The sequence below is a fragment of the Epinephelus fuscoguttatus genome, linkage group LG20 (genome assembly GCF_011397635.1).
Source record: "Epinephelus fuscoguttatus linkage group LG20, E.fuscoguttatus.final_Chr_v1".
Taxonomy (NCBI): domain Eukaryota; kingdom Metazoa; phylum Chordata; class Actinopteri; order Perciformes; family Serranidae; genus Epinephelus; species Epinephelus fuscoguttatus.
This window is the reverse complement of record NC_064771.1, coordinates 8,012,010-8,024,022: the sequence shown is the minus strand read 5'-3', so window position 1 is coordinate 8,024,022 and position 12,013 is coordinate 8,012,010. Positions and strand designations below refer to the sequence as shown.

The following is a 12,013-nucleotide window of genomic DNA, read 5'->3' as shown; positions in this document are numbered from 1 at the left end:
AAAAACGCTCTCGAAGTATCGAGGCAGTTACAAGGGTTGGGATGGTGGAGGGAGCTGCAGCAGAGTCATAGTGTCCATTCACGCTGTACACCTGAATAGATATAATTGGACCTTACCAGTCAGCTGGCAGACAAACAACTGCTGAAGCATGAATGAAGCAGCTGATGCCAATCAGCAAATGCAAGCTTGACCTCAGTGCTCAGCTTTAAGTAACGCTGTAATTTATTTTGATGTAAAGCAGGTCTTGTAGTACATACTGAAATGTAGACATTGAAACAATGGTCACATAAAACTTTTAAACCAAATCAGGGACATTTAGCCTGGTTTTAACGAAGTTATAACTTAATGTCCTGCAAATGGCGTAATCAGTGGTTGTTGAAAATATCTGCCTCTAACACCATTTTGTGTTGTTCTAACAGTTAACAATAATTTCTTATAACAGTGATTACAATGTTTTCCTTTCCTTAACCTGGCAGTTTTTGTTGCGTAAGGAGTGGTGTTCCTGAAACAAGTCGGGCTTTCTTTGCCTTAGCTGGCTGAACAAACCCTAAAACCCCAGTCAGAGATACCCGGTATCACAAAGGTTGTTATCAACTTGCTCTGGTAACCAGGATGTCTTCTTCATGCGCTGTATGTTCCCATGAAATGAGTCAAATGGTGTATTCAGCCCGTCATTGACTCTTAAATTGATTCATCATGTGCCGCCTGCTGACACTTTGTTTTATTGACACTTATTTTATTCAACACTTTGTCTGCCATTTTTAGTCACTTTATTCATCATGATGTAGCAATTTTATTTCATTTTATCTTTTTATTCATCTATTATTATTATTATTTTTTCTCTTTTATCTTATTCTATTGAATGTCATTTTGTTTTTGTCTTGGGCTGCTGTGATATTTGAATTTCCCCTCTGGGGGATCAATAAAGTATATCTTATATTATTTATCTTATCTCACTTCCGCCTTCGAAGAATATTAAAAAAAAAATTTGCAGTAACAAGAAATGCTGTAGCCGCAATCAAGGTGAGAAAGGAATGCAGGCATAAAATGACTAATTGTGTAAATTCACAGGTTTATATATTTATTTTAACACTCACTATATTTCTAACATGACAGCTGCACATTCTACAGCTCTTAAACTTTAAACTTGATGCAGCAGATTTAACGTGAATTAGTGGTTAAATATTACCTTTCATAAGCAACAACAGACTAATCAGTTTTCTAATTGGTGTTGTATTACTGTAACAGCAGTGTGAAATGGACTCCAGTAAATCAGGACCAAGCATAAAAACATAATCTAAAGTGGTAATGTTATGGTTTGAATGAATTATACCACATTTCATATACAAGTAAACATCATACTGATTAATAGTATAGTGAGCTATTACTGTTTAATGCTACCTGTGATTTTATAGACGGCTTCTTTTAAAGCCAGTGCGGGCAAATGGCCAGAGAACAAACACATTTAGTAGTTTAGTGAGAGCAACACAACCTTGTGAATGAAATAGATTCTTGCTCAGATTTTCTGCAGTACTGACATACTGTACGGTCCTGTGGTGAAAAACAACAACAAAACATGAAACATACAGTTTGTGCTACTGTAATTGCACTGTTTTGTTTGGTGGAATTACTGAAGTGACATTACTGCTCAGTAAATTTGCATTATAACATATTCTTTCAGCTGTCAATCTGTATCACTCATAGATTGATATATACTTCAGAGTGATACTATTTCCAGAGGAGATGATTAGTTAGAGGCGTTTTTTAGCCATTTTCAAGCCAAAACTTTGAGCAAAAGCTGGTGTCGACCAGGTTTGCTGTGCGGCATAATGTATGGTACAATGGTTATCTTGCTAGAGCCACCTTCATGACACTGAAAGGTCTTGCTTTAAGGCCTTTTCACACTGGGGATGAAACAGACCACGAATGTGTCATGTTATTGTAATAAATGTAAATGCTGAGCTTATTGCTCTGGGTTTCATCATTTATGACTGGACTGGAGCGCTGATCTGTTTATCATATGTGGGCTATGTGTGTGTGATGCATACAAAGCTTAACGGTCAGTTTAAAATTGTCATCTAACAATTCAGGGGCTCTGTGGCTTTCTCAAGGAAAGCCAGTGAGCTCATATGCTTCCACTGCAGGTATTAACAATAATATGATAATAATAAACATTGATATAACAGTATTGCTTATCCAATATTGTCAGGTTTTATAATATACCTTTTACAACGACATATTATTTCTGACAAGTATAACATTAGCTAATGCACTTGTAAATAACATCTTAGGTTACCTTGACAGCGAAGTATGTTTAATATTCTTTTGTCAGCTACTTACCATCAAAAGCAAGTGCAGCTGCTTCACCAGATGTTCTCCCTATAGTCACTGTCTTTGTAAATCTTTAACTGTCAAAGGCGACACTGTTTTGCTAGATTAACATCAATATTAATGTGAAATTAGAAATTCACAGGAAACAGCAGACAACTATAGTTTCAGATTTGGTGTGAATAGCCTTGCAGAGATAGATGGGCTCAAGTTTTTTGATTGCTGTGTGGTTTATTTGCACTGATTATTTGCATTTGTTCTGAAAAGACCTGTAGACTCAACATACCTCACTAATCCACTGATCTAACTTCGTGGTACACCCCTCAGGTCAGTAAAACACTGGTAAGCTGGTTGCTTACTTGGATTGCAAACACACCATTAAGTTGTGTAATGTACCTCCTTCATTGCCTCCAGTCTTATTTACAGTCTAATTTCACTTTATCAAGGAAGATTGGTTTTTACTCCACATGCTAGAACTGAACTCAACCAATAAAGTTATTTCTCCCTCCACTGCAATTCACTTAAATATGACTGCACACCTAGAACTTACAGTGGTAATGTGGTGTATCCATTTTTAGAATCAAACACACAACACAGACATCTTTCAAGAAACAATGTTGAATGTTTAGAAAAATATGGATGGTTTATTTGACCCTACTATAACAAGCATTATAATCCATTTCCATGATGTTCAACTCCTCAGATGTCAATGGAACACAGTCTACATCCAAATATGAACAGTGGTATATCTGTTATCAACGACACATTCATTCACTTCTCGTCCTACAAACAGTTTTGCAAAGACACACACAGTAGAGTATTAATTTATCCTGTCAAATACTTGGTTAAGTGGGTTTCTATTCTGAACTCACGAAACAGTGATGATTTATAGTTGTTTTTTTTTAAGAATCTATTGAAAACAGACAGTCTAATACAAAGTCCATCCAGTACAGACTTGTCCATAGTACTGCTTCTAGAATAGCTTATTTACAATCGTCTACTGGAAGCAAAAAAACCTGCCATTGCTTTAAGAACAAAACAAGCTAGCCATCACTATTCAAACTCAAAAACAAAATCATAAAAAGAACAGAATATTTTTTTATTGATTGTGCTTTGTAACCCACAAAACCACTTCATTTTTAGAAATGGAACATCTGTCAGAGGCACCGAATAGAAGTGCTAATAACATCCATTTCAATTTCTCTCATTGAGATTCTCTAGAGCTATGAGTCGGACAGGGCGTACAAATGGTTGTCTTTTTATTCATTTATTTATATATTTATAAAGTTATTACAGGCTCAACCTTGTTCATCACCTGTGGTGGTGTTGTGTTGCACAACAGAAGTCACGGAGGAGTCGGTCTATGTGTTTAACCATGCAAAGCCCTTTAAGATTTGCCAGAAAAGGTCACAGAGTAGATTTGTTGGACAAAGGGGGCCGATAAAGGCTTAAACAGACACAATCAGTGTTTTCTCACTAAAACATACACAGAATGAGGCCGTAGCCTGTGGATGAATAGGGTAATCAAGACAGTGGAAATAATAGGCAAGTTAGCTGGATAATACCACACCTCCCCCATCCACGACCCTCTCTGGCTTCAGATCTAGCTGGGCCTGTGTATACGGTGTACAGTGTAGCTCGTTTTTCCGGTCTCTCACAGTAAGCTAGTGGATGTTCTTGGTCCTGGAATGTCTGACTTTGCAGGAACCTCAGTCAAAGAAAGTGAAATCGCCACCATCCTACTCTTAAAGAAGGCCAGTGTACCCACATACCTCAATCAACCCCACCCCCCTGGCACACAACAGTGCTCCTTCCAGTGCAGTTCAGGTAGTCCTGGCTGCCGTTACACAGTCACTTCAGTCTTGCTTCCTGTGCGGTAGTGCTGTGGCTGTTGTTGCTGCTGCTGCTGCTGCTGCTGCTGCTGGTGGTGCGGTGGGATGTAGTGGAGCTGTTCCACAGTGTGAGTCCGTCTGGAGGCAAACGCCTGCCTCTTGTTTACTGTCTGATTCATGGCTAAAGTGTTGGAGTGCCCGGTGCTTCCCGCTCCTGCTGCCCCACTGCTGCTGCCGCCGCCGCCGCCGCCACCACCACCACCACCACCATTGTTAGAGGCACTGGGATGGGAGTGCATTTTGGTCATCTTGTAGCGATCCATAAGTGGCGTGGTTGGTATGAACACATCTGTGTGCGAGATGGCACGCGACATTGACTTGTCGCTGCCCCGGAACCCGCCGGAGATGCTGCTAACCATGCCGCGCTTCAGCGACAACATCAGCTTGTCCGGGGAGAGCAGGGGATCCTGGGATAGGAGGCGGTCTTGTGAGTACAGGCGATCTTGTGAATAGAGGCGTTCTTGAGAGTAGTGGCGGTCTTTTGAGTAGAGGTGATCCTGCGACAGGAGTCGGTCCTTGGAGTATATGCGGTCCTTGGAGTACAGACGATCTTGGGAGGTGTGGCGGTCCTGTGGAAGAAGACGCTCCTGGGATCGAAGGCGTTCGGCAGACAGGAGCTGTTCGTCTGAGAGGATCCTGCCTCCGTATGGGGACATACCATTAGAGGACATGCTATAATCCTGCTGTGGGGCTCTCTGTGGGGACAGGACGCGATCCTGGGACATGGCCCTCTGGACGCGACGAGGCCTCTGCCTTTGCTGAGACTGCTGTGAAGACTGCGACTGGGAAGGTGCCTGGGAGATGGAGGACTGCGGGGCCTGGCTCTGGAGCTGCTGCTGTTCCCGGTGCTGTTGAGCAAAAGATGAATGAGGTGAGTTTATTCACAAATGCAGAGGTAAAAGGCTCTGCCACCCACTACTGCAGGAAGCAGAGAAAGACCAGCTATAGCTTCTAACAAATTCAAATCTGGAGACTCAGAGATAGCACACTTGCTTTGCCTCACAGATGCATAAAAAGCAAAGAGCATGACCTTGTTTAGACGGCTGCACTCTTAAACCAAGCACTTATGTACCCACCTGTTCTTGACTCATTTTGAGAACATGCAAGGGAAGAGTGCCTCTTGCTGCCAGGTCGGGCAGGTGGCGCTTACGAGTGTAGTAGTCCTCGACTTCTTTATCTGCTGCAGAAGAGACGGGAATAAATAAAAGAAAAAAGAAGCAAGAGGTGAAGAGGAGGTTCAGGGAGTGAAAGCAAGAGAAAACACGGGTAGGTGTTAGAATGCAAGGGGAGAAATCGGATAAACTGGGATTGGAGAACATTGCGCACAGTGCAGAGAATAGTGTTGGCGGACCCATCTGTGTTTCACCTTTCCAAACTCATGGAGGGGAATAGAAAATAGAGAGACACAGGAATCGCAGTCAGACTGTATTACATGCTAGGCACATAGCATCCACACATCCAGGCTTCATCTGGTAGTCTACAGGCAGCTCTGGCTGTGGGAGCAAACTTTTCAAAGGTCATGTGAAAGTCTATAAACAAACATCGTCATATCATACAGATACGAAGGGAAACACACAAGCACCTTGTGTACATGCTGGAAAGCTAATTGTATTATTGAACAGTCACTTCCCATTGAGAATTGTGTTTTAATGTGCTCGAGAGAGTGTTTTATCTTTATTCGTGTGTACAAACATCGACAACATGCATTTAGAAGCAGATCACAAAAGACGAGAATACATTTCCAGAGACAGTAGAGCGTAGGAGTGAATGTGTCATCAACCACATGCCACACAACACAAACACATGCAGAAAGACTCGTCTTTGAGTACAGGACCACACACATAGTGACGCACATTCACAAAAACTCTGTCAGACAGCTTGTCAAAGAGACAAAATGCAGCATAAATTAAAAAATGGAAACATTCATAAGTCCATTGTTATGAAGACGCAAACTCTTTATTCTCCCTGAACACCAGCATGAATGTTTAAACAGTCAGAGGTGTCATTTATATGGGGGAAATAAATCGTGGAGAGCAGACCTCTCCACCTTGTTGAGAAATCGTAGATGACTCCAAGCCTGTCTTTTTCAATAATGGGTGCAGCAGTGCTCACACCACCTGTCAAGATTACACTCAGCCAAAATCCCCTTCAGCAGCGAGCCATGGGTGCTCGCTGCAAATCGATTCATTATGAGAGATAATAAAAACAAGATGTTCCTTTCTCAAGCATAATAGTCTTCAGGATTCAGGCAGGGGCATTGCAAACTCATCAACTATATTACCACGGAGTGAATGAATAACTTGTGATGTATACTGTCCTGCGCTGCAATGGGCTAAATGCTTTTCTTCAGTTTGATACCAATTTGCATTAATAAGCAGTAGCATTCTTCTCTTTTATTATCCCGACAATGAAAACGCTGCTCTATCTTCCCTCCAGCACAATCCAACATGATCTATCAGTGTGCACACACTAGTTGAGCAACAAAAAGAAACTGCAGAGCCTTTTGGCTATTTGCTGCAACAAATAATTTGCTTTGGAAGCAGAAAGAAAGTTGGGAAGACTGAAGGACACTGCCTAAGGATATTTTTCCATTTTAACACTGTCTCCTCCGTGGGTTTCTGTCTCTGACAATTGAATTCATTTGGTTTTGTTTTACAGCCTAAACTATTACGTTAATTCTTCAAGCAAACGCACGATAATGTTGTTTTGGTTTTTTCTCCTTCTAATACGACTGAGGACCGGTAAATAGCAGCACTGCATCCTGCAAACCTGTTTTGCCATTTAGTTTGAAATGGTGCCCGGCAGCTACGTGTGGGAGCCAGTGTGGAGTGAGGCCTGACGGGATGAGTTGTAGATCGTCATCCTTCACTTTGACTGCACGCCAGCAGTGAAGTGGGGCAGTCATGATGAAATTACACAAGCCTTAAGGAATATTTGCGTTCCACTCGGAGAATATCATGAGATGAGACCTCATTACACAGCAGAAATCCAGCGTAGCACCGCTAAATCAATACCGAGCCGGGCCGGGCACAAGAAGCCGCTTAATGTACTTATACGCTCCAAGAGAAATAGTGGCTGCAGCCTTTAAGTGGAGACAAGGGAAGCATGGAATATCAATGACTCATAGTTTCGTGAGATGACTAAGCTGATTTCATGAAGGATCATAGTTGAGAAATGATTCTGATTCAAGGCCCTCAACATCCACTGAAATGATCAATGGAGAGTTGCAAAAATCTCCAGAAAGATGTGTGTGAGGACTTTTTTTCTCCCGATTGTTTGATGTCCTTCGTACAGCAAGCAAATCACTTTCACAGCCGAAACACTTTGGAGCCACTCAGTAAGTCCCAGTCAGGAGTCAGGGAAGCACACTTAATGCAATTTTTTTTTCTTTTGTCATGCAGGGCATCAGGGCAGGGAGCCTAGTCTTGCATTAGTGCAGTGAACTTGGACCTACTGAGTTTCTTCAGGGATGAGAACCGGCTGAGGTCGGCTTTGACGGCCGCCTCATAGGAGGGCGGCAGGTGTGACAGGCTCTGGAAGGAGCGTGAGAAAGACAGGTCGTAGGGCTCCGTCTGTGAGGTCAGGATGCCGCTTATCCGATTGTTTTCTGGAGACACATACATACATATACAGACACAGAAAAGGGAAGAGAAAAAAATGGGCAGGCTGGCTTCTCCTATCCCCTGTCCCCCCCAAAAAGCTAGCCAGGCCACCATGGAAGACCACCTGCTGAGGGAGAGAAGGGAGATTGAGCTGGCGGGCAGGCTGGAGCTTTAGTTTTACAAATATTTCCTACAGGCAGAGATGCTCTGAAAAAATCTAATTGGCATAAAGAAGGAATCCACGGTTGGATTTGCGGAAGTTTACTTTTTATTGTGCAAGTAAATTCAAGTTAAAATATCACAAAATATAGAGACCATAGTTTCTCCAGACTTTTGTCAGGTATAAATAATGTATTGTTGTTGCCAGGGCTGTAGCTACCATGGAAGACAGAGAGGACATGTCCTTGGTATTGTCTCTCAAGTGACACAATCAATCTTTATATTATGTCTCTGGAGAAAACTCACCAAATTGTTTGTCATATGAACCAACAACAACCCAGAGGAATGTCAGAGAGTGGTGCTTCAGGATTGTTGGCTGACACACTAACTAGGTAACAGCCAAGTTTCTTTTTGATCTTTTGGCAACTTACTCGGCATTGATGTTTTTTAGCTACAGCAGATTTTAGTGCTGTCACTTTTCATGTGAAAAAATGTTCAAATTCAAAATTCTCATTGTATGAGCACAACTGTCCAGCTTAAACTCAAGTGGTGAACATTATTAAAATGCACATAATTATAAGTTCTTGTGTGCGGTCAGTAAATGGCGCTATGCCATTGGTTAATGTATCCTTATGCAATGGTACATATGATAGCCTATAAATTTGCACCCAACGGATTACATTATGGACTTAACATAAAGTTACAGCAATTAGGTTTAGGCAAGTAAACTTGGTGAAAACGTACTTTAAAATGACTCCATGTTTGGTCAAAGTTCACGTCTTTGGGAAGATCCCGCGGGGAAAGTCCCATGTTTTGTGACCCCTCCACCACCCAAACCTGCTTATTTCTTTACTTCCATCAGTGCATTAGTCACGTGATTAAAGCCTTCCCAAATATGTGGGTTATACACGAATTACTGGTTTATGATTACGTGGTATATGTATGAAATTTGGTGCGCTACATCTCGTAGGAAAACATACTAACAGTGCATGAGAACAGCCTGCATTATTCTGACAGCTCATAATTCCAAAGCCCTAACAGTCCAAAAAAATGTCCCACTGGATTAAAAGGCCATTTGTCCAACAGCCTGGTGTCCTGAAAATAAACGTGCATTGCTCGGAAGGGCCGTTTCTCCAAAATACACTACACACTCTCCCAAACAGAAGTACATGGCCAATTATTATACAGAGTGAATTCAGTAGGACCTTTTTAAAATGGGTAAGGCATGACCCACCTTATTCTGCCTCTGCTTGGCCTACCTCAATATTCTTATCCTAATCTTAACCAGTCTCAATCCTCATGCCTAAATCTAAGCAACCCAAATAACTGCAAGAGTGCCTTGAAAAAAAAAAAATGGCCCTTTGGAGAAATGATATTTGTTTTCAAGATAATGGGCTGTCCTAGGAATGGGCTTTCAGTCCAGTGGGGCATGTTTTGGACTATTGGGACTTTATTACCTGTCAGAACAATTAGGCAGTCCCCCAGTACTGGTGTAACTGCTTTTGTCCTTGCTAAGGCAAACTGGAGAAAGCTAGCAAGCCTTACAACCGAATACCAAATCATAGCATGTTACTGTGAAAAGAAATGTGAGGCAGCACTGGCTTCAGCAGCATATATGAAAACATTTTTTAAGGCTGTTTTTTTTTAACACAACTGTTTTACAGTAATGTTAGCTTGCAAATGAGGCAGTGAAGGAAATAAACGGAGCAATGTTAATTCTACGGTTTTAGGATAGGCTGCCTGGGTTGCATTGATTTGAATAAATTCTACCCCCTTTACACTGCCTGTTCAAGGTGGGAATATTACACCATTTTGCTGCCTCACCACTTTGCTTTCATTCTGCATTCTGGTATTGTTGCATTGAGTTCTGAGTTCTTGCAAATTAGGGGCATCAAGAACAACTTAGCACCTCTAGAGACTCCCGAAAAATGTTTAAACTAACTATTGTCGACCCAAAATGAAGGCAGATTATGTTTAAAGAGACACATTTTGGTGAGTTATTTTTGTAATATAAATGAAAGTTTCAAGAGCTGCTGTGTTGGTCCAGTTTGAAATCTAGGAGCACACAGCCCACAATTAAAAGCTGCCTAGTTGCATGCCCATCAAGCGCCCAGTGCTGGGAGGTGGCACAGGCTCTTGTATCCAAAAACGCCACTGTGGACAGGTAACTTTGCATGTAAATTAGAATTACATTTTTTGAACCACTGACAGCCCCATTTCAAATAATAATAATTTCATTTTAACCAGCAAAAGAGACTGTCAGTAAAAATGAGAAGCCTGCTACCTTGTTAGAGTTTTGTACTCTCTGTTGTGCTCATAAAACAGAACAAGGAGAAGTAAAGACTTGATCGTTGTTAGCCTGAAACTATATCCCAAATTGAACTGACTAAATTTTTTTTGCTGTTTTTAGGCCAAAAACTAAATAACACAGGGACTTGCTACATCCCCATTAGAATTATATGCTGAAATTGTGGGCTTTGAAACAGCATCTTAACAGTGTTTACAGAAAAGGGTATTTAACAATAGAGTGAATACACTGAATGCAAATATAGAAATAACAAATGTATATATAAATAATGCATTTTAAGGAAAAATATTTGCAGGCTAGTCAGAAATATTTTTTGGGTGGTGTTTGGACTCATGACCTCAGTGTTTCTAAAAGCTCGGCTACAGCCCTGGTTGTTGGCTTTATACAGTCTAAGGTTAGTATCACAAGCACCAGGACTCTTCGTCTCTTTTCTTTCAATTTTAATATCACTTACTCAAGAAAACAGTTTCTCTGCCTGAGCTTTAACTCAGCCGGTGAGTTTAGAGTGTCAGCCTTTGAGAAATGGTTGCATATCTAAAACTCCAACTTGCTGGTGGCAGCGATGGGGGAGTACAGGCGGTCACATCAGGCACTCAGTGAGCGGTTGGTGCGGGACTGACTTGACAGGTGACGTGGTGGTTTGACGGGAGGAAACAGCGGTCCACAAAAGAAAAAAAAAGAGAGAGAAACGAGACAACACACCAAATAACAGATGTGTGCTGCAGAGTGACCCTGCTCGTGACAGTGCTGTGATGTGATCTGGGGCCGGGCAGAGAGCAATGCCTGGACTGGCTGTTGTTGATGTGACGTGATATGATGCCAGGAAGACGCACAAGGGGGGTGACTGGACCAAAGCCCTCTTTTATTTTCTCCTTCTCTTTATCTCCCTTTTTCACACATGCACGCACACAAACATCCGCAGTCTGTCCCATTCTCCACCGTCTTCCTTGCTCTGTCAATCTTATCTGTCCTACCATGCTGCCACCCACTTTCCTCCGCTCCTTAATTCTTTCTTGTCCGTTCGGTATTCCCCTCTCTCTCATTTTCTTTCTCACTCCTGCTCTATCTCGCTTTCCCCAGTGGTCTGTGAGTCTGTCACGCAGTGCAGAGCAGCGGGCATGGGTGCGGCTCATCACCAGCCTCCAATGGACAGATAAAAATAGGGCTTTAGTAACTGCTGCAGGATGGAGAGAAGGAAAGGAAAGAGGAGAAGAGATGGAGATAAGAGAATCTAAAAGGAAATAAAGGAGACCGAAATACAAGAAGGAAAGAGCATAGTTTGATGAAACAAGGAGGGCGGCTTGGGAGAGAAGGACAGAGGGGTGGCAACAGGGCCGGGCGACAGCAGGGGGTCCTGGGAGCTGCAGGGAGGGAGTTTGAAGGATGTGAACGATCTGCGACTGGACTGTCTGCTACACTGCATCAATACGGGAGAATCGACTCAGATTGTTGCATGCTGTTAGCTATCTCAATAGCAAACACTTTTCACTGCTTCATCACGATGGACAGTACAACCACACAGACCTGACTCAAGTAGTCTTTGCAGATCCAGCATGTTTTTTTTAAGAGAGAAGTCTGAAGATATTTCTTTTACTGACGAAAAATGCAATGACAAAATTAAAAGACCAAAACCAACAGTTAATTGATCCTACTAACAAGCAGAGTCTTCCCAACCTAAGTCTTGTACCGAAAACTGGGTGGGGACTGCCCATTGTTCTGATGGC

At 42.1% G+C, this 12,013-nt stretch overlaps 1 protein-coding gene across 11 annotated transcripts in view; it reads right to left on the bottom strand.

The window, feature by feature from the left end:
- Nucleotides 1–2,976: 2,976 nt before the first annotated feature.
- Nucleotides 2,977–12,013, bottom strand: part of LOC125880435 (protein shisa-6) — an 84,525-nt gene continuing 75,488 nt past the window's right edge. For 5 of the 11 annotated variants that reach the window (XM_049562915.1, XM_049562917.1, XM_049562919.1 and 2 more), the window contains 2 exons: nucleotides 5,297–5,400; nucleotides 2,977–5,068 (listed from right to left, as the gene is read on the bottom strand). In XM_049562915.1, the coding sequence (XP_049418872.1) occupies nucleotides 4,172–5,068; nucleotides 5,297–5,400 (1,001 nt within the window). In that variant the 3' untranslated portion in view covers nucleotides 2,977–4,171. Of the gene's footprint in view, nucleotides 5,069–5,296; nucleotides 5,401–7,674; nucleotides 7,828–12,013 lie in introns of all 11 variants that reach the window. The other 6 variants (XM_049562911.1, XM_049562913.1, XM_049562914.1 and 3 more) reach the window with 3 other exon arrangements.